This window comes from Leptopilina heterotoma, unplaced genomic scaffold (assembly GCF_015476425.1).
Source record: "Leptopilina heterotoma isolate Lh14 unplaced genomic scaffold, ASM1547642v1 Lhet_65, whole genome shotgun sequence".
Classification (NCBI taxonomy): domain Eukaryota; kingdom Metazoa; phylum Arthropoda; class Insecta; order Hymenoptera; family Figitidae; genus Leptopilina; species Leptopilina heterotoma.
The window spans coordinates 4,280,802-4,308,502 of record NW_025111152.1 but is presented as its reverse complement, the minus strand read 5'-3'; the positions used below and the strand labels follow the sequence as shown (position 1 = coordinate 4,308,502).

Below are 27,701 nucleotides of genomic sequence, written 5' to 3'. Positions count from 1 at the left end.
TTAAATTAAATTTTTTTTTGAACTAAAAATTAATTTTGAAAGAAAATTAGAATTGAAAAGTATTATTTCTTGAAACAAAAGATTCATTTTCAAAGAAATTGTACTTGAAAAAATTATTTTTTGCCAAAATATATTTCGATTGAAAAAAAATTTAATTTCTAGTAGAAGAAAAAGATCAAGAAAAGAATTTTTTTTAAATAAAAATAGTAATTTGAGAATTTTACTGAAATGACCAATTTCTAGAGGGCTAGGGAAAGGGTGGGATTATACCATGGGCAGTACTTTTTATGACTTGGTGTCGAATTTTAAGGTTGGTTCATTCTTTGCTTCATATTCGCGCATTGCTGAGCAACGAATAATACGGATAATCCCCGCCTTATCGTTGGAAAAGCCTGCTTTCAAATATATAAAACCTCAGTGGAAGATTAGAAACGGTGCCAGACACCAAGCCAAATACACGCTCCATTTCATTCACCGTCTCGTCTTCTGATACTTTTTATTTTATTATTCTCTTTTTTTTATTTTTTCTTCCTTTTTTTTCATCCTTCACTACTTTTGAAAGCATTAAAAAGTAGCGATTTTCAGTTTTATGGATACTCTCGTGATATCGTAAATGTCTCACGATGAGGAAAAGATGAAAAAAAGGATACATTATATAGGAAATATGAAAATATCGCAAAGTGCTCTTGTATATATTCCAAAATAATGGAACTTATTTCTTTTATGTTGATGAAATGCTTTATTGGCATTATTTTTCAGAAAAATGAGAATTTATATTATTTTTAAGCTTCGAGCTAGCAAAAAATTTGCAAAAAGGACTAAAATTCATCCAGGGGATCGATTACGTAATTTTATTTCCACTTTCACATTCATTTTCACTTTCACTTTGACACATTTCAATTTTCACTTTCATTTTCACTTTCGCAGATTTTTATTATTTCTCTTATTTTCACTTTCATTTTCACTTTCACAGATTTGTATTCTCACTTTAATTTTTACTTTCACTTTGATACATTTTCACTGTTACCCTCAGTTTGACAGATTTTCATTTTCACTTTTATTTTCATTTTATTATTTTATTTTACTTTTACTTTGATAGATTTTATTCCTTTTATTTTCACTGTCACTTAAATAGATTTTTATTTTCACTTTCACTTTGATAGAAAGTGAAATTACAAATCTGATAAAGTAAAAATGAAAGTGAAGTCACTTTTATTTTCACTTTTACTGTGTCAGATTCTATTCTCAATAATTGCATTTTCAGCTTCACTTCGATAGATTTTTTATTTTCACTTTCTCTTTGACAGATTTTTATTACATTTTTATTTTACTTTGGAAAAATTTTATTTTCACTTTCATTTTCATCTTTTGTAGATTTTTACTTTTACTTTAATTTTCACTTTGTAGTATTTTATTTTCACTCTCACTTTCATTTGCACTCTTTTGTTTTAACTTTGATAGGATTTTATTTTTACTTTTATTTTTAATTTGATATTTTATTTTCACTCTCATTTTCTCTTTCACTTTTACATATTTTTTTCACCTTAATTTCCACTTTGACAGATTTTTATTTTCTTTTTCTATCAAAGTGAAAGCGTAAATAAAAGTAAAAATTAAAATACATAATCCAACCCCTGAAAGAGAAAGTGAAAGTGAAAATGAGAGTGAAAATAAAATGTTAAAGTGACAATAAAAGAGAAAATAAATTTCTATCGAAAGTGATAATAAGAATTTATTTATCAAAATGAAAATCAAAATGAAAGTGAAAAATCTATCAAAGGAGAAAATGAAAGTGAAGAAATCTATCAAAGTGAAAATGAAAGTGAGAATAAAAATCTGTCAAAGTGTAAGTGAAAATGAAAGTGAAAATAAAAATCACTCAAAACTAAAATTATCATTTTTTCACTCAAAATTAATTGCATTGTTGTATTAAATATAAATATTGAAACTGGTGGAATATTGGCTCAATCTTGTGCCGCAATTTGAATCAATCAATTTGGTTAGAAAAATATCCAAAACTTAAATTAATATTAAAACTGGTTGAATACTGGTTCAATATTGGGCCTCAATTTAAACTGAACAATTATCTCGTGGAAATTGAGGAAAAAATTAATGAATGAAAAAAAATATTTTCCACTGGATTGAATATTGGAACTGTTTGGATAAATTGTATATTGGCTCAATCTTGGGCCTCAATTGAAATTGATCAGTTTGGCTAGAAAAATTTGAAAAATATTAACTTTACACTGAATCAATAAAAAAAAGAAATATCAATATGAATATTTGGGGTCCTTGAAACTGGTTGAATATTGGCTCAATCATGGCATTCAATTTAATCCGACTAATTTTTCTAGAAAACTGTTTTAAAAAACAAATTATACACAAAATAGGTAAAAAATACGAATTGCTGAATTTTATGTTAAATAATAAATATTAAAAGTGGTTGAATATTGGCTCAATCTTGGGTCTCAGTTAGAATCGTTCAATTTAGTTAGAGAAATACAGAAAAATCAATTTTGGTCAATATTGATAGAAATATTAACACTGAATTGAATAATAAGTGATAAATATTGAAACTGGTTAAATATTGGCTCTATATTGGGCTTCAATTAAACGACATTTCTAATTTCGTTAGAAAAATACAAAAAAAATTTCACCTAAAGTTGATAAAAAAAATCAAATACTTTTATTTGATATTGAGACTGGGTAAATACAGACTCAACCTTCGGCCTTTTAAACCGATTGAATATAGACTCAAACTTGGGAAATTGGCAGTTTCAATTTAAGTCGATCATTTTAGTTTAAAAAATACAGAAGAAGTAAATGCAATTCAAAATTTTTAACAAAAATTATCAAATACTGATATTCAATAATAAATATTGCAACTAGTTGAATACTGGCTCAATCTTGGGCCTTCATTAAAATCCATCAATTTAGTTAGAAAAATACAGAAAAAAGTAAATTTCACCAAAATTGAGAAAAATAAACATCAAACCATGGAATTTCTTTCGATAAATCGATTTTTCAAAAAAAAAGAAAAAAAATTCCCTTCTTAATCGATATACTAGAGAATAAGGGAGGGAAGAAAGTAATATATGTGTACATGGAAGTTAAAACAGCGCATAATTAACGTTTCTGTTATCATCGTGGCGCAAGCGAGAGACAAGTGAATAATGTTTTAACAGAGCGACCACTGGAATCCAATAGTGGTCTGTAGATCTGTCAAATGCCACGGTGCTCGTATACAATAACGTATTGTTCGTATCCCAGTGTTGAAGGGGTTTTTAATTAAAACCCGCCAGTCGAGAGCATTGTCTTTTCCTTTATCGAGTTCAAGCAATGTTATTTATATTTAAATCATGTTTTTATCTCTTCTCCTTTTATTAACCAAACAATTCGCATCTAAAGAAATATCAATTTTTTTTCCTTTTAAATAAACTTTATTGCATATCGTCAATGTATCCGAAATTGGAGAATAATGGGGGGAAATATGATGCAATCCTTCATAAAATTTATATATTTTTTATTTTCTTCTTCTTTCTCTTAGGGATATAATAAAATGGAAAATATTTTTTTATATGAAAACAATTTTATTGGTAAATTTAATACTTTCTCCAATTGATAATTAAAAAAATAGTTTTTTTAGTGAATTGTCATGGAATATTTTTCATCTAAAACAGAAAAAATTTATTTTTTGTTAAAAAATTCCTTTTTTCATACAAAAAATTTCTTTCTGATTTATTTATTATTAGAACAACCAAATTTTGTTTTTTTTTAATTATAAGTTTAATTTAATCTTTGCATATATTTTAATTTTTATGATTAGTTACATTTCCCTTTAAAATAATTTTCTTTTCCTGAAAAATTGTTTCATATTTATTATTAGAATAAAAATAATTTTTTTTAATAAGTAAATATTTTGTAATTATTTTTTATTTAAATTTCTTTTAAGGATATTTGAACCTTTATAACGTCACAGTTTTAGAACAAATTGTGACGTAATATTGGTTTAAATGCTCTGAATAATTTTAATTAATTTTTTTATTTAACAAATTTTAAATTATTTTTTATTTTATCTTTCTAATGAAAAAGGGTGATTTTTTATGAAATGAAAAAAGGAAAAAAGGTAATAATTTATATTGTTAAAATAAAATTTAATTTGATTAAAAACTAATGGAATTAAATTTATTTATTTAGTTAAATTTAAAAAATTAAAATTTATTTATTGAAAAAATTAATTAAATTGAAGTAGGTATTTAGTTAATTTAATTGGAATTTAATTGAAATTTAAATTTTTTTCTCACTTTGCAGTGATTAAAATACAAAGTGTAAATGCTGTAATTAAATTGATAGCTTTTGATGTCTTTTTTCTATCGAAATTCGATCGAGATTAATTGTCTCCCTCTCTAACACTGGTGCCATTTGATACACATTGAGTTTCAATGGAAAGTGTCGTTATTGAAGTAGAAGAGAAGAGAGACAAGTCTTTTGGAAAAACTAGAATGAATTTTATCGCGAGCCTGTTTGATAACGTATAATAAAAAGTAAAAACACACACTCACACATTTTAAGGAGATTACAAAAAGGTTTCACTAATTGCGTCATTAGAAAAAAATGTATGTTAACTGGGCACGTTTAACAATTCCATTCAATTCAGAAAGAAAAAATTTATTTCAAGGATTCATTCATTCTCTCGCTTCAAACAAGCGTGAACAAGTATTGTTTGTTCTTTTCTCACTCAGAGGTAGATTAGATGTTTTTTTTTAAAAAGCAATAATTATAATTTATTGTTGAACGCAAATTTATTATTATTGTTAATGTTAGACTTTTTTTATTTGTCACTTTTATTTCTTACTTTTTTATTATTAATTTTATGTATTTTCTATATTGTTATTTATTTTATTTTATTTTGATTATTTATTTTTTTACTTTCTATTATTTATTTTATTTATTTATTATTATTAATATTGTTAAAAACAAAATGTTTCCAAACTCACTGAAAAAATTAACACTGAAATTCATTTGAATCCATTAATCAATTAATTATTATTTTTATAACATTTTTTATTATAAATAAATTTATTAATTAAAAAAGAATTAAGTAACTATTTAAATGAAATAAATTATTTTTTCTCTAAAAAATTGAAAAAGTGTACCTATATTTCATATTGGCCAAGAGTGGAAATTCAAAGTACCGGTTTCTTAAATTGTACTTCCTGATCCGCAGTAAAGGAAATAATACAAGCGATGTAATTAATGACCTCTCGTAACATCAAATCGTAACACGATAACGCGTTATCAAAACCAATTAAACTGCTGGTTTTATCGACCTGTAATTATTCATTGTTAGACAAAGTGCTCACTGAAAAAAATTGCCAATTTTTTTGAAAATATATTTTTTTCTTTCCTTTTTCATATATCTATGAATATTTTATCCACTTGCGATTAAAAAAGCAGAGAAAAATTCTCATTTGCAAACAAATTAATTCACTTTCTTATTCTTTCGGTCTGTATATTTAGTTTTAATTAACGAATCACTTAATTCTTGTAAAATTACTAATCCAATCGGTGAATATAGTGGTAGCCAAAGAAAAATCAACATAACTTTTAAAATTTACTAATAAATTAATAATTTTGTCGATGAATGGCATATTGTTAAAAATCCAAAATGGCGGATCCAACATGGCGATTAATAGGTAAAAATCACACGAATTTGTTTAAAACTTGTTACTCGGGGGTTTTTGGGGTCACTGATTACAAAAAGGAAGTCAGATTTTAAAAATTTAAAATGACGAATTGAATATGGCTGGAGAAAAAGTTAAAAATCAATCGGATTTGTTTGAAACTTTATACTTGGGGATTTTTTAGAGTTTCTGGTTACGAATATTATTTTAATATTTGAAAATGACCCAAAAATCTCATGAATAATAAGTTTCAAGCATATCCGAGTTATTTTGAACTTTCTCGTCCGCCATATTGAATTTTTCAAAATGAACTTCAGATTCGCAATCAATGACCTCAAAAACCTCCGAATAACAAGTTTCAAGCAAATCTTATCTAGTTTGGCGCTTTACAGGTTGATGTCTAGTATAGTTCTAATATAATTCTACTCTAATGAATAATAATATTCAATAATAAATTTTTACTAATAGTAATTAGCAATAATTTGTACGAATTTTTCTTTCTTAAAGTTTCTACTGAAGAAATAATACAAACTTTAAATAAAAGTTAGTAAAAATTTGTACTAGTAGAAATTCTTTACTTTATTTACATTTAACAATTATCATAGTTTTTTCCGCATTTTCAAATATAAATTAGTAGAAATTCTCACTAATTTAAACAGTAAACTGACTTTTTACTTAAAAATGACTTTAAATGTAGCTTTTGTACTTGCGTTTTATTTATTTATTTATTTATTTAACATTAGTCCCGCAGTCCCTATGGACCATACATGGGTAACTAGATTAAAGAATATAAAATATAATATAAATTACAAAAACAAAATTGTATAGCAATTTCAATGGAAGAATAATGTCATGTTGCCGCATTTAACAATTATCGTTCAAGCATGTGTCGATATAGTGCTCAATGGTAGAAGTAAATTTGTTTAAAGAAGAAAAAAATAAGTCTAAATCTGGATTCATTTTCAAATACAAATGGTTGATATTAAAACAAGAGAAATAAATAGGTTCAGAATATGATATGGAGATAGATGGTGTAGACAAATAAAAAGGTTCATAATTTCGCGTTTTTTTCTCAACAGAAAAATAATTGTCTTTTTTAAATCCTATTAATATATATTTTTTTATATATTTATAGTTTTTAACATATCAGCTTAAATTTCTCTTTAACAAATGTTTATTTACTAAAAAATTGTTTCCTACTTATTGTTAGTAAAAAAAAGTATTTTAACGGATTTTGATAAATTTATCATCAATTTTGCCTTCAAAATTTCAATTTTTAAAATGTTTCACTAATTGGAATCAGTAACAGATTTTTTTGCTTCTTAAATGAGATAAAATTGACTAATAAAATAATTTTTAGTAGGAAGAAAAAAAAACTTTTTTCAATTATTTTTTAATTTTAAAATAATACATTTTTACCAGTAAAATTAAAATAACTAATTTTTAGTAGAAAAAATACTTATTTTTTATTAGTACAATTAGAATTCTTTGTTTTTAAAAATAAAATAACAAATGTTTAGTAGGAAAAAATTATGCTAATATTAATTAAGTGCAAAAAAGTAAAAATATTTCGTAAAAAAAACTAATTTTTCTATGGATACTGAAAAAATTTTAAATTGAAAAATTGACATAATTAGTTTTTGGTAGAAAGAAAACTCATTTTTAGGAATTGAATTAACCCGTTGCCTGATTCCGACCCACGGGTGGGTCGTGAAAAAGTATGGCCATAACTGTTTCCAACCCACCCGTAGGTCGTGTTCACTATCACTCCAAATAAATATAATTTTGTATATATAAATTGATAAATATTTTTCTTTATATCAATATTATAAGAAATTATAAGGGTCATTAATGATATTTCAGAAAATAATTGAATAATTAGTTATAATTTAAATATATTATACTATTTGAAAAATTATCAGATTCCGCTGGGCATTTTGGGACAATCATGTTGTATTTTCCTCAAACAGTTAAGGGGTTAAAATATTTAGTGTTTGAAGGACTATAAGTAAAATTTCTATCTTTTATTTCTATAAGTAAAATCTTTATAATTAATTTGTAGTAGGAAAGGAACTAATTTTCAGCAGTAAAAATAATTTAACGTTTTTGTAGTGTCAAAACAACTTATATTTTTAAAAGAAAAAATTAAATTAATTAATCGTTAGTAGAAATAGAATTAATTTTAGCAGCAAAATATCTAATTCTTAAGTGTTAAATAAAAGTTGTCAGTATTTCAATTTTTAGTTTTTAGTATAAAAAGAATTAAATTTTAATAGAAAAATTGATTAAATTTTTTTTTGTTTCTTATTTTTTTATGTATTTTTTTGAGTAAAATTTAAATCTTAGTAATAAATTTGATACCGGTCATTTTTTTGCGTAAAGAAATAATCCTGGTTGACAACCACGGTTCTAGTTGAGAACCATTTGTTGAAACGCAAAATATTGCCTAAATACTGCATGTATCTCCCTTGAGAGTAGACCTTGACTATGAAACCGGTTTCTGGCGGCCTTGTCCCTCTCTCTTTTTCCTACAGCACTTTTCTCCCTTTCTCCAACGGTACTTCCTGCTTCCGCCTTTCTCTCTTACCCCCAGCAAGGCTCCGCCGGGCCCGTTTTTTTTTCTTTTTTACGTGTATTTTTGTTTTTAGTGTAAAAACTTTGATTTTTATTCGATTTTAAGCATTCTTTTACCAAAGACTTACCTTTTTATGTACCAATATTAATATATATTATAGTGTAAGATACTCTATAGTACTATGTACGTATAATTATATCTTATTATATTATAATATGATATAATATGTAATAATGTTGCATTATAGTATTATGTGTATATTATATTCTTATATTTGATATTGTTCTACGTTAAATTCAGAGGAATTTTTGTTATTTTTTTTAAATTGATGTCACATTTTTTATATTAAATTTTATTAGATCTTGTTTGCGATAAAATTATATTAATCCCATGTTGTTTAGTATCAAAATTTTACTCTTTTTCAGCAGTTTCACCCGGAAAACAGTTAGAAATTAATTGTTTAGTTCGTAAGTAATTATAAGCTAATTTTAAGTTTACAAGATTTTTGTCAAGAGAGTTATGCTGTCTCTGTCCTTGTTTATCTCAACTCCGTTTATAAAAAAATCTCCCCTACCAAGGACCAGATTTTTTATAACCCTTGAGCTAGGTATAAAAAGGGACGAAACGGGCCTACTCTCTCTCAGTCATTTCCGCCTACGCACAGTGTACTTTCTTAAAAGTGAAATAAAGTGTCGTCTTCACTACTCCCCGCATCTTATTTTGCAGTAAGTACCTTTCACTTCGTTTGGTCCCACTCCTTCCGAACTCCACGTTCTTACGCGGATTCATCCTTCCTCCTGGACTCACGTTCTTACGCGGGTTCGTTCCTTTCCCTCCAAGCTCACGTTCTCACGCGGGCTCCCTCGATCCTTCGAACCCACGTTCTTACGCGGGTCCGTTCCTATCCCTCCAAGCTCACGTCCTCACGCGGGCTCCCTCGATCCTTCGAACCCACGTTCTTACGCGGGTCCGTTCCTATCCCTCCAAGCTCACGTCCTCACGCGGGCTCCCTCGATCCTTCGAACCCACGTCCTTACGCGGGCTCCTTCCATCTTCCGAACTCACGTCCTTACGCGGGTTCACTACTCCTCTCCTAGCCTACGTCCTTACGCGGGCTCCCTACTTTCACTCTCTTCCTTCACAACTCGCGCCCCCCCCCGCGGGCTCATCCCTTACCCAAGCCGATATTTTTTTTTCTTTTTGCAAAAAAATACATGTAATTCACCATGATTGCTTCCGTAGATGCCGAAACGAAGACCCTCCAACTTTAACACTACCGAGAAGCGGAAGGCCCGAAATCTACGGCAATCAGAGAAATTAAAGGCCAAGCTCGCCAATTGGGCTCTACTAGGGACTCTTCGGAAGGCCGTGGGCAAGCCATCCCCGGATGGAAACAACAACGAGCTCACCGTCTCGCCTGTAATTCCCCGGACTGACAGCAAAAGGGACTCACTCGTTGGCCCTACCATTCGGACCGTCGAAATCCTTCCTCCCGAGGCCAGGATCCTGGTACGAGCTCCGATCTCTCCACCGGTGTTTCTTTCCGCTCCGACGTGGTCAGCTCCAAGCGATCAAGTGCTTCCTGAGAACCCAGGGTACCAGTCATCCGGACAGAGTTGGGAGCCCTATTACCCCACGAGGACTCTGACAGGTGGTCAACAGGACACCTACGTCCCTACTCCTCGGAGACAGATACGAGTCGCCCAGGAGATATCCTCTATCGAAGAGGAGATTGCAGAGCTAACCAGGCTCCTCGAAGCTACTCCTTACGAGGCTCCTTCGCCCTTGTTGATCTTGACGCCCGAAAAGAAGCCGCCCACGATCGACCTGGTGACTCCACAGAACCCATCTTGTGTCAGCGCTCCATTGTGGACTCCATCGAAGGTGCCCACTCCACCGCCGCTTCTGAGCCCCATTCGGAGCCCCAGGCCGCCCTTTCGGTCTATCAGTAACCTGGAGGAGGATCTGGCTCTCTCAGATAGCGACCAGGATATTTTGGAACTCAGTCCTGGCTCACCAATATCACGGTCGCCCCGCCGTCACTCACCACTAGCCAACCTTGGGCCAACACTGGCATGTCGCCGGCAACTTTGGAGCCAGCCTCAGAATTCAATACCATCACTTCTGGACATGCCCATTATTTGTCCTGAAGATCTGCAACTTGGAGAAAAGCCCCTTGTGGTGCCTCAACCTCGCATCCAAGAGCAGAAGCCCTACACTCGGCCCGCTGCCCAGGCGGTACCGAAATCAAGATCGCGAGGTAAACCCCGCACTAATCAAGATCGGTTGAAAGGCATCTTTCAACGGTTCAAACCACGACGTTGTTAACTTGTATGTTCCAACACTGTACATATTTTAAGGGGGGGTTTACAGAATATATATTAATTATTTATGCATTGAAATTACGTTAATTATTTATATTCCTAGTTCTGCAATTCCATTTAAAGTTCCAACTAGTCCCTTCCATCCTTAAACCAAAAACCAACTAATTTACTCTTCAACTTAAGACTAGCCCTTTGCCCGGTCTCCTACCTACCCACGGTGACCGGTAACAAATTGGCGCCCAACGTGGGGCCCGAGATTGTCTTTTGGCCTTCAGGTTCTGATGGATGTCAGAACGGATCCTGTAACCTGATGTCTCCTACTCCCAAACGAGCTAACCAAACTTCATCTACGCAAACTGCTGCAGATAGGAGGAACTTGAGAGATTTACCTAGTCGTAGAGCTCACGGACTCTTTCATACTCCCCCCTCCATTAGCCGTATCTCTTATCGAGAACCTAACACAGAGTTGAGTCCGAACAAACGAACAGCACTGCTAAACGGATTGACAGAATTGACTACTATTGAACCCGCAGGTTTTGCACCTTCTGAAAATCAAGTCACGAATCTATCGCTTCCAACAAGTGCTGAAACACCTACAAGTAATCTCTCTGGGCAAGGGGGCGGCTCCCTTACCTTTCCACCTCTTCAGCATACTCCACTCATTTCCGGGAACGTTACACTAAGCCCGGTGGCGCCCAACACTCACACTAAAACTTCAAACATGGAGAACGTTTCACCAAATGATTCCGCTCTACAAACTGAACAAAGGGGGGAACCCTTATCTCCATCTGACGTCGGGAGGGGGGACCAGGGGAGTTCCAACAACCTCTTGGGGCCTTTAGTTATCCCTACTGCCTCCGGACGAGTTTCTTCTGACACTTCGTCCAACCTGACAAACGGGTTTCCTCTGGCGATGCCTTCTAACCTGACTTTCGATGATTGGTTAGGACTTATTCGTGCATTCCAATCACCCGCTCCACCCTTCCCAGAATTCAATGGGAACGACCATGAGGATCCGCAGAAATTCCTCCATAGCTGCGAAAAATATTTTGTCTCAGCCCGAACAGATCCAGACCAGCGAACACAGCTGTTGAACAAGGGCCTACGGGGGGAAGCACAAAAATGGTGGTCCACCTATAAGGATTTGACACTTCCATGGAAAGACTTTGTGGAACTGTTTTTGAAAAAGTATGCTGGAACAACAGCCATCATGAGACTGCAAGCTTCCTTTTATTCCCAGAAACAGGGAGATAAAGAACCGGTCGCTGTCTTCCTTCAGCACAAATATTTGTTAGCCAACCGACTAAATGTACAGCTTGCGGCAGCAGACCTCGCCACCTTACTGTTGGAATCGCTCAAACCAACACTTCGGCGATTAGTGAGACCTACCAACCCACAGTCTTTTTCCGAAATTTTGGAGGCTGCCATTAAGGCAGAACAGGATGAAACCGACTGTATTCCTCGTAAGCCAACAGTGATTAAGGATGAAGTTCCGCGACGCCCGTTGCAGGAAACTACAGCCCCTAAAACACAACGCCTACCTCCCTGTCAGTACTGCCCGGAACATCACTATCACAGGGATTGTCCTGTTTTACAAGCTCAACGCAACCAAGCACCTCCGGAAAACTGGCGAGCTTCGGCGGGTTCTACCCCAGTAGCTCCTGCCGAAACGACCTCCCGGTCTTAAGCGCTATCTACTCTTATGCACAGGACCTCCCACGAACTCGTGTTCGCATTGGTAACAGAGAAGTCGTGGCAGAGATTGACTCCTGTGCATCTCACAATTTCGTGAGATTAGCCGTTCTTACAGCCCACGAACGTACATCGTTGAAAGTCGGCCCCCCTCAAGCCAAGTTAGCGGCTAATGGAGCCACAGTACAATTACATGGCTCTATTTCCCTCTCCCCCCTATTGGGGGATCAAGAATACCCTGGTACTTTCCTCGCTTGTGAAGAATTACGCGCTGACCTTGTGTTAGGTAGAGCGTGGTTAAAAGATCACGATGTGCAACACGAGCATCGGACGGACTGTTTATACTTAGGAAAGACGAATCGACGTCGAATCTTTCTGACTTCGTTACCCACCTCACGCACGGGACCCATTGTACCTTTACAATTTGATTTAACAGCCGTTCCCGAAGTGTACAGAGAAAACGTCCTCCGCACTCTTCAAATATATGAATCTGCTTTCTACAAAGGAGGCAAGCTGAAGCATACCCTCGCGGCCAAGCACTCTATCCGAATATCTAATCCACGACCTTTTCGTGCCGCTCCACGCCGTTATTCAATAGAGAAGAAAAAATTCATCGACAGTGAAATAAAAGAAATGCTCGCGGATGACGTCATAGAACCAGCCACGGAAGAATTTAGCGCCGCCATAGTCGTCGTTGATAAACCTGGGGGGGGATACCGACTTTGTCTCGATTACAGACCCGTCAATGAACAGACCGAAGATGCACCACAGCATTTACCCCTCATCCACGAAATTCTCAAAATAGTGGGAACAGCAAAAATATTCACTACATTGGATTTCAAGAGTGGGTATTGGCAAATCCCTATGGCCCTTGAATCGAGAAAATACACCGCTTTTTCTGTCCCTGATGGGGGACAATTCCGATTCAAGAGAATGCCCTTTGGTCTGAAGACGGCCTCTGGTACCTTCCAGAGCTTAATGCGTCAAGTCCTTGCCTCCTTTTGGGGGGAATTTAGTGTCGCCTATTTAGACGACATTATGATTTTCTCAAACACTTGGGAGGAACACATCAGACATTTATCAATGGTGTTGGAAAGAGTAGTCATGTTTGGTCTCACTTGCTCACCCGCCAAATGTCACTTCGGATTGAATAATCTTCCTTTCTTAGGTCATGTCGTCACGGCGGACGGCAATCATGCACAGCCCAAACATGTGGAAGCCATACAAAACGCTCCACCCCCTTGTAACAGAAAACAATTAGCTTCCTTCTTAGGAACTTGCAATTGGTTGATGGAGTATATACCTCATTACTCCGACATGACTTCGCCACTTACTAGTTTGCTGTCTATCAAACGACCTTACAAATGGACGGAGTCTCACCAGAAGGCATTCGACGCGATAAAAACAGCATTTAAAAATCCTCAGCCTTTGAGCCGTCCCGACCCTAATTTAAATTTCGTCCTTCAGGTGGACACCAGTGACCTCGGAATGGGCGCTGTTCTCTACCAGGAAAATTCAAATGGGGATAAAAAAATTGTCTCTTACGCAAGCGCGAAATTTAGTCCCGTAGAGGCACGATACCCCTCAGATGAACAAAGCTGCCTAACCATTGTTTGGGCATTTAAAAAATATCGTCCCTATTTAGAGGACCGACCGTTCACTCTGCGAGCAGACAAAAAGGCTCTCTCATGGCTCAGCCAAGTAAAAAACACGCGACCCAAGTTGACTCGTTGGCACATCTTACTTGGGGAGTTTAACTTCTGTGTCGAACATTTTCCCAAAAATAGGAGAGAGTTATCCTTTGCTCTCAGCACCAATCCTGGCCCTCTAGAGGAGACACCAGAAGAACCAGAACTTGAAAGGATGTTATATCCAAAAGAGAACTTATCAGTTCAAACTGAAGCAGAATTTCCGATCGTCAGCGCCATGTATGGTCCCACTCTACATGAAGAAATCGTAGATCTTCAACAATCTGACCCACTTATTAGCCGTCAGATGAGTGATTGGCTCAAGATCAAACAACGTGGGCCCAACAACAACCGCGATCTAACGTTTTATGAAGAGAACCGGTTGGACGAACTAGGATTCTGGAAACTTTGCTCATCAAATCAACGTTGGCAACTACGTGTCCCTTCTTCAATGAAGCAACGCGTGTTGTGGGAATATCACGATGTCCCTTTGGCAGGACATCCGGGCACCGAAGAGACAATTCGCAGTATTAAACAACTATTCTTTTGGCCGGGCATGAATCGCGAGATTCGGCGATACGTGTCCAAATGCCACTTATGCCTTTGTACCAAACCCGTTCGCCAACAACTAGCTGTTGGTCAGAGGCCACGCAGACCGCACTCCGCTTGGGAAACAGTAGCGCTCGACTTAATGGGACCATACCCCTTGTCGACCCGAGGCAATCGCTTCATCCTCGTGGTGACTGACCTGTTTTCCCGGTGGACCGAAGCATTTCCTATTAGGAACTCAAATGCATCCACCATCATCAAGATTCTCGAAGAGGAGGTCTTCTCCAGGTTTGGTTATCCCAACCGAATCTTAAGCGACAACGGCCCGCAGTTTCGTAGCCACCTTTGGGAGGAAGTAGGCAAAAAGTGGGCTTGTCAGCTTTGGACTACACCAGAGTATCACCCGCAAGCCAACCCAACTGAGAGGCGCAATCAAGAAGTAAAAAAGGGTCTTCGCCTTAGGCTACACGACGGAAATCAGAAAGTATGGGATCAACAACTCCCTCAATTGCTCTTTGGATTACGTCGCAGGCAAAATGCCGCAACTGGCGTCACTCCTGCTCACCTACTTTTTGGCCGAGAAATTTTTAGACCAGGAGAATGGAAATTGCGACCTCAAGTCATCCCGGTTACACAATTGCATCAACGAGAGGCAGATGCGTATCGACATCAAATTAGATATCAAAATCGGTATGCCGGGATCACACAGGAAGCCCCCTTCAAGGTGGGAGATCAGGTGTTTGCAAAAAATAACCGCCTCTCTAACGCCGCAGAGCGCTACAATGCCAAGTTGGCTCCTCGTATGACCGGACCTTATTCGGTCCTTGAAGTGGTCTCTCCAGGTGTCCTCTGGATTCAGAAAGAGAATGGACCCCATAAAGTGTATGCAACGGAACTAATTTTAGTACCCGCTCCAACTCGCTCAGCCATACCTCATGAATCAACAAATAGAGTCACTCAACAACCGCTCCGAGCCTCGTCAGACCTTGCTCCGGAAAAAGCAACACCTACAGAGGTGATGACAGAAACAGAAGAAATATCAGATAACTATAAAGGGTTAATTAATCCCGAAGAACCTCAGCCTCATACCCGAAGCACCAGAACGTGTCTCGAAGCCACGAATCATCACCCCGAGGAAACGGACCGCGAGGTACCACCCTCGCCCCAAACCAAAGCCTCCCTTCCATCAACAATACCTGAAACAGGTATGATTTGTAAGGAAGACGGAAGTCGTCGCTATGACATCTCGGATGAAGTAGTCAATACGCCGCTTCAGACTGATCTCACCCAAGGTGGTCCTCCAGTACCTCTGAGGATTCCAAATGAATTAAGAAGTTGCTCGGTCCCCTTTGATCAACTAACCACTTCTGAACTCAATCGGAATGACTACAATGTCTCGGACGAGACATTGGGGAGACTGGGTGAGAGAACAATTAATCACCCTTCTGTAATAATCAACAACGCGCCCAAGGGACCTCAAGAAGAAGGAGAGATATTCACCCTGGAGGGGAAGGAATATCACGAAGAAGTAGAGCCTGCAGAAGGTTCTAAAGGATCAACGACCATGGAACCAGAAGACAACGCCTTTCCACGCTATAGCTTGCGCCAACGCCGAGTAGTCGACTATAAGGACGTCCGTCCTTACCTACCTCGACGGAGTAAAAATCCCAAATTAGAGCCCTCTCTCTAATTGGATACCAGCCTACGTTCCAGATCGTTGTAGTTCTTTTGGAAAAAAGGACAACTTGTTTTTTTTTTTTTTTTTATTTTTATTATTCTTGATAAAACCTAAATAATACTCCGAATACGAGGATAACATTATAAATAAACTTCATAGTCAAGACCTTTCCCAAGGGGGGGGTTTGTACCGGTCATTTTTTTGCGTAAAGAAATAATCCTGGTTGACAACCACGGTTCTAGTTGAGAACCATTTGTTGAAACGCAAAATATTGCCTAAATACTGCATGTATCTCCCTTGAGAGTAGACCTTGACTATGAAACCGGTTTCTGGCGGCCTTGTCCCTCTCTCTTTTTCCTACAGCACTTTTCTCCCTTTCTCCAACGGTACTTCCTGCTTCCGCCTTTCTCTCTTACCCCCAGCAAGGCTCCGCCGGGCCCGTTTTTTTTTCTTTTTTACGTGTATTTTTGTTTTTAGTGTAAAAACTTTGATTTTTATTCGATTTTAAGCATTCTTTTACCAAAGACTTACCTTTTTATGTACCAATATTAATATATATTATAGTGTAAGATACTCTATAGTACTATGTACGTATAATTATATCTTATTATATTATAATATGATATAATATGTAATAATGTTGCATTATAGTATTATGTGTATATTATATTCTTATATTTGATATTGTTCTACGTTAAATTCAGAGGAATTTTTGTTATTTTTTTTAAATTGATGTCACATTTTTTATATTAAATTTTATTAGATCTTGTTTGCGATAAAATTATATTAATCCCATGTTGTTTAGTATCAAAATTTTACTCTTTTTCAGCAGTTTCACCCGGAAAACAGTTAGAAATTAATTGTTTAGTTCGTAAGTAATTATAAGCTAATTTTAAGTTTACAAGATTTTTGTCAAGAGAGTTATGCTGTCTCTGTCCTTGTTTATCTCAACTCCGTTTATAAAAAAATCTCCCCTACCAAGGACCAGATTTTTTATAACCCTTGAGCTAGGTATAAAAAGGGACGAAACGGGCCTACTCTCTCTCAGTCATTTCCGCCTACGCACAGTGTACTTTCTTAAAAGTGAAATAAAGTGTCGTCTTCACTACTCCCCGCATCTTATTTTGCAGTAAGTACCTTTCACTTCGTTTGGTCCCACTCCTTCCGAACTCCACGTTCTTACGCGGATTCATCCTTCCTCCTGGACTCACGTTCTTACGCGGGTTCGTTCCTTTCCCTCCAAGCTCACGTTCTCACGCGGGCTCCCTCGATCCTTCGAACCCACGTTCTTACGCGGGTCCGTTCCTATCCCTCCAAGCTCACGTCCTCACGCGGGCTCCCTCGATCCTTCGAACCCACGTTCTTACGCGGGTCCGTTCCTATCCCTCCAAGCTCACGTCCTCACGCGGGCTCCCTCGATCCTTCGAACCCACGTCCTTACGCGGGCTCCTTCCATCTTCCGAACTCACGTCCTTACGCGGGTTCACTACTCCTCTCCTAGCCTACGTCCTTACGCGGGCTCCCTACTTTCACTCTCTTCCTTCACAACTCGCGCCCCCCCCCCGCGGGCTCATCCCTTACCCAAGCCGATATTTTTTTTTTCTTTTTGCAAAAAAATACATGTAATTCACCATGATTGCTTCCGTAGATGCCGAAACGAAGACCCTCCAACTTTAACACTACCGAGAAGCGGAAGGCCCGAAATCTACGGCAATCAGAGAAATTAAAGGCCAAGCTCGCCAATTGGGCTCTACTAGGGACTCTTCGGAAGGCCGTGGGCAAGCCATCCCCGGATGGAAACAACAACGAGCTCACCGTCTCGCCTGTAATTCCCCGGACTGACAGCAAAAGGGACTCACTCGTTGGCCCTACCATTCGGACCGTCGAAATCCTTCCTCCCGAGGCCAGGATCCTGGTACGAGCTCCGATCTCTCCACCGGTGTTTCTTTCCGCTCCGACGTGGTCAGCTCCAAGCGATCAAGTGCTTCCTGAGAACCCAGGGTACCAGTCATCCGGACAGAGTTGGGAGCCCTATTACCCCACGAGGACTCTGACAGGTGGTCAACAGGACACCTACGTCCCTACTCCTCGGAGACAGATACGAGTCGCCCAGGAGATATCCTCTATCGAAGAGGAGATTGCAGAGCTAACCAGGCTCCTCGAAGCTACTCCTTACGAGGCTCCTTCGCCCTTGTTGATCTTGACGCCCGAAAAGAAGCCGCCCACGATCGACCTGGTGACTCCACAGAACCCATCTTGTGTCAGCGCTCCATTGTGGACTCCATCGAAGGTGCCCACTCCACCGCCGCTTCTGAGCCCCATTCGGAGCCCCAGGCCGCCCTTTCGGTCTATCAGTAACCTGGAGGAGGATCTGGCTCTCTCAGATAGCGACCAGGATATTTTGGAACTCAGTCCTGGCTCACCAATATCACGGTCGCCCCGCCGTCACTCACCACTAGCCAACCTTGGGCCAACACTGGCATGTCGCCGGCAACTTTGGAGCCAGCCTCAGAATTCAATACCATCACTTCTGGACATGCCCATTATTTGTCCTGAAGATCTGCAACTTGGAGAAAAGCCCCTTGTGGTGCCTCAACCTCGCATCCAAGAGCAGAAGCCCTACACTCGGCCCGCTGCCCAGGCGGTACCGAAATCAAGATCGCGAGGTAAACCCCGCACTAATCAAGATCGGTTGAAAGGCATCTTTCAACGGTTCAAACCACGACGTTGTTAACTTGTATGTTCCAACACTGTACATATTTTAAGGGGGGGTTTACAGAATATATATTAATTATTTATGCATTGAAATTACGTTAATTATTTATATTCCTAGTTCTGCAATTCCATTTAAAGTTCCAACTAGTCCCTTCCATCCTTAAACCAAAAACCAACTAATTTACTCTTCAACTTAAGACTAGCCCTTTGCCCGGTCTCCTACCTACCCACGGTGACCGGTAACAAATTCATCTAATCCAAAACAAAAGTATTTTAGTTGCAAAAATTATTTTCCCTTGTTTGTCATATTTTTGGAACGAGAAAAAAATTGTGTTCCACTCTTTCGAAACGTATATAATGAGGAAATGTGGCGATTTTTTTTCGATTTGGAGAAAATCAGTGAAATTGACTATGACGATGCGTGGAAATGAGTTTTGAGGTGGTAAAATAGGTTAAGCGTTAAGGGAATCGTCATATATTTGTACATATGAACATCGGAGGGAATGATATTAACGGCGTATATCTGCGGAATTTCAGTTGGTAACTATGGTTCTGATGGCATCCACATTTGAGATTCACTTGGTTGATGAAAACCAATGAGAATGTAGGGCGGAATAGGTCATCATTGTATGCCAAAATGAGACAAAGCGTAAAAATACAAATAAAATTGTAAAATACTTTTATAAAATTTGATGACTTTGTTTCTGTCTAATTTTATATCATTAAAAAAAATTTTTTAAATTAATTAAATTCAAATTAATTCAAATTTTTTGTTTACAAAAAATTTCTGTATTTGTGTTTCCTCTTTTTCTAATTATAAGATCATTTTTAATTACATGAATAAAAATAAAAAATTAGGAATATTATATTTTTTCCATGTTGATTTTTATAATATTATATCATTGAATAATAATTTTATTGAAATAAGTGTTGCCCTATTTTAAATTCAAAACTAATGGAAATTTGTGTTTGGTTAGTGCAAAGTGGTGAGAAATTTTATTCACAAATATATTTATATTTTATGTCGAAGTTTATCTAACAAAATTTTCTTCTTTATATTTAATCTGAGAACTAGATTTTCATATATATATATAAGATTCTTTCGAAACAACTTTTATATCGCTCTCCTTGGGTGAGAAATAAATAAAGCACAAAACTGCTACTACGGACATGTTTCAGCAATTTCTGGGTAAAAGAGAAGAATATAAAAAAAAAACGAAACGTCTCTTTGGCCTCAATCCAAAAGAAGATTTTTCCCACTTAAGAGAAAAAAGACGTTCGTGTAATTGAATAATTTTTAAATATATTAATGACCAAATGATTTTTGACATTTTCAATTTACTTTTACGAGACTTTTTCTTTTAATTTTAGAACACAGGAGGATGAAGTAAGATAAATTAGTTCTCTTTTAAAAAATTCATTTTTATCTCTTCGTAAATGAAATTTTTAAAATAAAGTTTAAGTTCTTTTTTTTGAGATTTAAAACTTAGAAAGAAATTATTATAAATAAGCAAAAGAAAAACTAAAAGAAAATAAACCAGAGAAAGAAGAAAAATAAAAACGAGCTAAATTTTAATTAGTGTTAAAATTTTAACTAATTGTTTCAAAATTTATTTAAAATTTATACAAATATTATTCAAAATTATTCAATTCAAAATTTAAATTCAGAGAGTTAGAAAGAAGAGCAAAATAAACAGAGAAAAAGAAATTATGAATGAAAGTTCAGAAGTGAAAAGAAGAAACGAAATTAGTAACAAGAAAAAAAAGCGAAAAATGGAACAAATTTTTTTTTGTAATAATAAAAGAAGAAGAAAGATTTAAAAGTGAATACAAACTGAAGGAAACTTTTTTCGAGAAAATTTTACGATAACAGTTGTCATTTAAAAAATGTGTAGGTACATTAATTTAAATTGTCCCAATTTATTGAAGCGATTGAATTTTAAATTTATTATTTCATGATAAATGATTTCCCATTGTAGTAGGTTATGTTCAATCAATAGATATTGATTACAACACACCTGCACGAAAGTAAAATGACATAGATGCACTGGAAAAAAAGAAGTTAAAATTAATTATGTTCTCAAGTTATAAAAAAAGACTTTAAAACTTTAATTTTAACTTTATCTTTAAAAAATTTATAAATTTACTAGTTTTTATTACTATTTTTTACACACTATTTTTCCACTATACTCTAAATTTAAATTAGAAATAATAAAAGTAATTTATTACTAGTAAAATCTTGAATTACTGCTAGTAAAACAATAATTAATTAATTAGTAAAACAATAAATAATTGGTCCTATAAAATCTTTGCTTACTCTTCGTTTTAGTAGTGACTAGAAAAAAATTAATTATTTGAATCAGAATTTGTAATTTTCATAAGTAAAATTAAAATAACTGATCTTCTTAGACAATAATTTGTTTTTAGTAAAAGAGGAACTAATTCAGTGAAATTCAAATCACTTATTTTTAATAGTAAAATAACGAATTTTCAGTAGAAAAAGTAGATAATATTTAGTGGAAAAAACTAATATTTCACAGTAAAAGAACTAATTTCTGTGTAGAATTTATTAACTTTTAGTAATAGTAATTTTAAGTACTAAAAAAATTAACTTTTAGTAGCTAAATGACTAATGTTTATCAGTAAAATTAAAATCATTAGTTTTTAGTAGAAAAATAACTAATATCTGATGGAGAAAAATTAAAATATTTAGTTTTTAGTATAAAAAACTAATTTTTATTATAGTAAAATTAAAATAACTAATTTTTAGTAGAACAACAATAACTCTTTTTCATCAGTATAAAAAATTATAAAAAATGGCTAATATTTAGTGGAAATTTTTTTTAAATATTTACTAGTGAAGTAACCTTATAAAAATTAGTACCGTATCGAAGAATAAGCAATTTACTAGCAACAATTCGCACGTACTAATTTCAAAAAAATTTCTAATTTCTATTATTATCAATAACTACTATTTTAATAAAATTTTCCAAAGAGAACTCAATTATTTAAAAAAATTTTAATAAAATTGTATGCAAACATTTAATTATTTTCATAAGTAATAAAATTTTTTTAAGGAATTCAATTATTTTCATAAAAAATAATTTAAATTCTAGAAAATAATAATTGAATTAAAATGAAGAAAATAATTTTAATGAAGTTACAGTAACTATATTCTTATAATATAAAATAATGATTTTATTACTTGGTCATCTTTAATTATTATAAAACATGAAGAAAGCGATCATTCCGAGGTTTTTAAAAAAGGTTTGAATTAAAAATTTTTGAATGTTTTAATTCCTGTGGAAAATCCTGTTCCAAAAATAAGATTAAAATTAGAAATTGTGCAAATATTTTTCTTCTTTTTTCTATAACAAAATAATAATTTTCTTTAAAAAATTGTGATTCATAAACAAAAATAATGCAAAATAAATAAATTTTCAATTTCTTAATCACAGTTGTTTAACAATATTCTAATTTTGTTTAGAAGTAAAGAACAAAAATCTGCATAATTTCAATTTGACAAAACATAATATTTAAGGAAGAATCCGACAAACAATCGGAACAAAAGTTAGTCCAATGTCATAATTTCGTATTTTAAAAGAAAAGGTCACATAAAATTTTTAACTCCTTTCGGTAGAAGCGTAAGGAATTTAATTTTCTACATTTTGAATAATTTAAAGAATTATATTTGAATACAAATTATACTTTTTTGTCAATAATGTATAATTTAAGTAACATAACCTAAAATTTAACAAATGTTTCTTATGGACAGAAAATTGTAATTTTTATTCAAATGCAACTTTCAATCGTTTTAAATGTTCAAAATTAAATTCTTCGCCTTTCCACCGAAACGAATTTAAAAATTAATTTTTTTTTTCTTTTAAATTACAAAATTGTGACATTGAACTAACTTTTGTTTGGACTGTACATCAGATTCTTCCTTAACAAAATTTTAGTCTTTTAATGAAAAGAAGTAAAAAGAAATTCTGATGATTTCTATTTGTCATTACAATTTTGAATTAATTATAAAATAAAAATAATGATAACATAATAATAAAATATACTATCTATCTAAAGTTAACAAAAAACAAAAGTATAAACAAAACACAACTTCAGAGTGTGAGAGACAGAAAAAGTGAATGAATGAAAGAATGAAAGAACATTCAAATTATTATAGTTAATTAATAGTAGAAGAATATAAAACTTATTTTGTTAGTAAAATGACTAACTTCTATTACTAAAATTAAAATAATTAGTTTTTTGTTGAAAAAGAACTAATTTTGAATGGAAGCAAAAAAATTTTTTTTAGTAAAATTGAAATTAAAATGTTTTTAGTAAAAAATGAGCACAATTTTAGCAGTTGAATTAAAACTGTTTAGTTTTTTGTCAAGAAAAACCAAATTTTTATCAGTAAAGTTAAAATAATTAATTTTTTCTAGAAGAAGAATAAATCTTCATTAGTAAAGTTGAAGTAATAAGTTTTTGATTGATAAAACTCGTTTTTAGCTATTAAATTAAAATAATTAGTTTTTAATAAAAAAAATAGATTTTTACCAGTAAAATTATTAAAATTAGTATTTTAGTAGGCAAGGGACTAATTTTCATCAATAAAATTAATTTAACTACTTTTAGTGTTAAAATAACGCATATTTAGCAGTATAATTAAAACAATTAATCTTTAGTAGAAATGGAACTTATTTTAGTAGTAAAATACCTCATTTTTAGGTAAAATGAAAGGTTAATTAGGTTTAAAATAAAGTTAATTAAGTTAAATAAAAGTTTCAATGATAATTTTACCTAAATAATTTTAGGTTATATAAAAAAAATTAGTTTTTAGTGTAAAAAGAACTCATTTTATTAGAAAAATTAGTGAAACTTTACTAATTTGTTTCAAATTATAAAACTAAGTGGCACAAATTTATATAATTATATTATATTTGAAAAAAGAAAAGTTGGAAAAAATAGACCCTGGAAAATATCGAGTTTCACTTTGAGAAATATTATTGTATTTTACTAATATAATAAACATACTTGAATGTATATTTTTTTCTTTTATCATAAAATATTTTAAAACCGATATGTGTCAAATGTGCGCATTCTCTCGTAACGCTTTAAACACACTCGTAATAATAATAATAATTTTCCAGCACGAATATTTCTCTCCTTTTAAATTTTATATCAGTTCAGTAATGGATTTCTGATCGCCTTTAAATAAAAACTTGAACTGACCTCGAAAATATATGGAACAAACGTTTTCTGAACTACTTTCATTTACAGATGTAATGAGAAAGAAAAGTTTATAATATTTTTTGAATGGTAAATAAATTTCTTTTTTTTATAATAATAAAATTGAAAACTGTTAAAAAGTTTGCGATGTTTACATTTTCTCAACTATTTAATATTAATTAAAATGTGTGTTTATTAAATTTTAATATATTGTGAATTTTTAATGAACTGTGTTTTAAAAGTAGAAATTTTAATATTTTATTTAAAAATATTTTTAAATAATTTTGCTTTTTTGTTTTTAGAATTATGATAATTTTTATTTTAGTTCTTTCTATAATTATGTGTTGAAAAATCATTTGTTTCAGTAGCTGTTAAATATAATTACAAAATAAATGGTGCATAATTATAAATAAATAATACCTAAGTGAATGGAATAATTAACACTATAAGTAAATATTAAGGTCCCTGAAGTTGTCATCGATGCTCAGCATCAAAAAAAATTTTTTGTACGAAACCGAAAAAATTACTCAATTTTTCCCAAGGTTTAAGGATTAAAAAGTACTCTCAAAAAGTTTTTTTCTTTCTAGGTGAATGAAAGAAGTGAAATTAGTTAAAATTTTATCTCTAAAAATAAGAAATAATAGTTTTCCGATGCTGAGGATCGATGCCAACTTCAGGAACCGAAATAATAATTAATAATTATTTACTTTTATTAATTGTTATAATAATTTTTTTATTGAGTTTTTGTAATTAGATTGAGAATTTTGAAAAGAAGTAAATCCAAAAACTAAATAATAAAATAAACAAATTATAATGATAATTAATAAAAAGTAAAAAACAAATGAGAAAAAATAATATATAAATAAGAAATAATTAAAGAAAACTATTTTTCAAATAATTAAAGAGTAAATAATAAATTGTGAATCAATAGACAAAAAGTAATAAATATGTAATTACAAAATTAATAAAATCACATATTTTCTTATTACTTTTTAATTTTGTTTTAGTATAAAACAAGTATTTTTAATTTTTTTTTGAACTTTCATTGTTGAGGAAAAGTGTTTTTTTTATTAGCGGGAAAAATTTATGGCGCAATAGCATGCAATTATATCCACTATATTTCCGTCTGTATAAATTCTCTCGAATAAGTAAGTTTTAACGAGTAGTAGTTAATATTTAGTGTTAATATAAAAAAAATACCTGAAAAACTTTTACAAAATTTTATCGCAATATGTAGATATATATTTCGTGAATTATGTAATTACATGGTAAATTTGTCATTTTGTATATTAGAACAATTTTAATATTTCAAAAGTATAGAATGCTGAGTGGCATAAATGTTATGTGCACTGAACTAAATATTTCCAAGTGGTGAGATCAACTTTCGATCAGACATTTCGTGTCTGACTGTTGCAGCATTTACTACTTATCTGTATAGGATATAATATAATAAAATCACTTTTATAATCCTCGGAGCTTTAAAACTTTCAAATGCATTTCACAAACTTTATTAAATTTTCCTTCATCTAATTTGCATCGAAATTACATTCGAATTAAATTATTTCAGAAAATTATTTAAATTTCTAAACATTCAATTTTTGAATATTTTCAATTGGAAACTTCAATAATTTATTTATTATTATTTATTAGGTACTTTATTAATAGAATGTATAATTTTTTTAATATTATTTCTTAATAATTTATTAAGGTTTCTTATTATTTATTATTTATTATTTATTATTTATTATTTATTATTTATTATTTATTATTTATTATTTATTATTTATTATTTATTATTTATTATTTATTATTTATTATTTATTATTTATTATTTATTATTTATTATTTATTATTTATTATTTTTGTTTTAAAAGGTTTATTATAGTTTTCTATTGTTTAATACTGTCGTTAAGCTTTATTATGGTTTCCTATTGTTTTCTACTGTTAATTATTGTCTTTTAACCGAATAATAATGCTTTCTATTGTTTATCATTGTTTACTAATTTTTTATCGTTCATTATTATTGTAAATCATTTGTTATAGTTTCTTATTGTTTCGTATTGTTTATTATTGTTTATTATTGTTTATTATAAGTTTTTATTAGTTTTTATTGTTTTTAAATCGTATACTAATGTTTTCTATTATTTATTATCATTTTTTATTGTTTCCTATTGTTTATTGTCGTTTTTATTTTTTTCTATTGTTTAATGTCATTCAATATTGTAAATTATTATTTATTGTTGTTTATCATACTTTATTTCTACTTGTTTATTATTTATTACAGTTTCATTATTGTTTATTGTTGTTTAATATTGTTTATTTCTATGTATTATTGCTTATTATTATTAATTAATGTTTTATTATAGTTTTATTATTGTTTATTGTTTATTACTGTTTAATTATCGTTTATTATCTTTTATTATCGTTTATTATTGTTTATTATTGTTACTAATTGTTTATTGTTAACACTAATTTCTCGTAATTTTTTTTCAAAATAATCAACCAGCATTTATTTAATTGATTGCAAAATTCTTACATTCTTTTTGTTTTGGATTTTTATATAAAAATTGAGAATTAATTCATTTACGTATTTACGTTACTTAATGGTGGGATTTCTGGAAGTTTAGAAGTTTTAAGGTTTCGATTGAAAGTATTTACGAGTCAGTTTATTTAATTTTTGTTTATAATTTTATGTGTTTTTAGAGATTTTGATGTTTATAATTTTTTTGAAATCATTTTGAAATACAGTTATTTTAAATAATTGTTTTTAAATAATTTAATAATAATTGAATTGCATCGATAATTATTTTCACATTTTCGTTATTATTTAAACTATCTTTGTTTTTATTTAAACTATTGTTGTTATTACTTTTAAGTAATATTTTTGTTATTATTTAATCTATTTCTGTTATTATTTAAAATATTGTGATTACTATTTCAACTATTTCAGTTACGTTTGTAATTATTTTAATTGTTTTGAAAATTATTTATAAACAATTATGTTTATAATGTTAATTTATTTAGTATTTTTTTGAAACGAATAAAATAACCTTCTTAATAAATTCTAAACACTTCACTTGCAAATGAAAGGCAACATTATCACAATACACTTTTGGTGAAAAAAAATTATTTTTACACATTTTTGGAATAAATTTTCAAAAATTGAAAACTATACATTTGGCACTGTTTAGAACGAAAAAACTACTTTTACGAAAGAACTTGACTAGCCGACGAGTTGCAAAGTTGCAAGCTGACTACTGTAAATCCACGTGTTGTAGGTCGTGGTTTCTTTGGATAAAACAGAAAGTGAGTATTTTACCAGTAAACTGGAGCCACCGCTCGGCAACTAATTCAAACAACTCGACAAACATCTACATCGATTTTCCAGCTAGAGAATTTCGATCATTTTGAATACAAAGGGTGGAAAATTATGTTGTCGGCAAGGGAGAATTTTCCTCGAGAAAATTAAAGCTGTCTCAGTTACCGACTTCCGGAAAATTATTGTACCGACAAATTCGCACGATTTGAGGAAAAATTCACCAGAGGGACAACATTTTTCTTCATTTG

General features: G+C 32.4%; 3 protein-coding genes across 6 annotated transcripts in view; 2 read left to right on the top strand and 1 right to left on the bottom strand.

Annotated features, from left to right (window-relative positions):
• Nucleotides 1-27,701, bottom strand: part of LOC122510014 (disks large 1 tumor suppressor protein) — a 1,103,313-nt gene that overhangs the window by 532,533 nt on the left and 543,079 nt on the right. The window lies entirely within an intron of this gene.
• LOC122510025 (pistil-specific extensin-like protein) lies at nt 8,588-10,728 on the top strand. The gene is made up of 2 exons (XM_043624411.1): nt 8,588-8,984; nt 9,502-10,728. Exon 2 carries the CDS (start codon nt 9,502-9,504, stop codon nt 10,585-10,587), a length of 1,086 nt encoding a protein of 361 aa, XP_043480346.1. The 5' UTR covers nt 8,588-8,984; the 3' UTR covers nt 10,588-10,728.
• On the top strand, nt 16,923-19,065 carry LOC122510023 (pistil-specific extensin-like protein). Its single transcript, XM_043624410.1, has 2 exons — nt 16,923-17,319; nt 17,839-19,065. The coding sequence occupies exon 2, from the start codon at nt 17,839-17,841 to the stop codon at nt 18,922-18,924; it is 1,086 nt and encodes a 361-aa protein (XP_043480345.1). The 5' UTR covers nt 16,923-17,319; the 3' UTR covers nt 18,925-19,065.

Bases quoted from the DNA above. Each gene is read 5' to 3' on its own strand.
- LOC122510023 (XM_043624410.1), top strand. From the start codon at position 17,839: ATGCCGAAACGAAGACCCTCCAACTTTAACACTACCGAGAAGCGGAAG.
- LOC122510025 (XM_043624411.1), top strand. From the start codon at position 9,502: ATGCCGAAACGAAGACCCTCCAACTTTAACACTACCGAGAAGCGGAAG.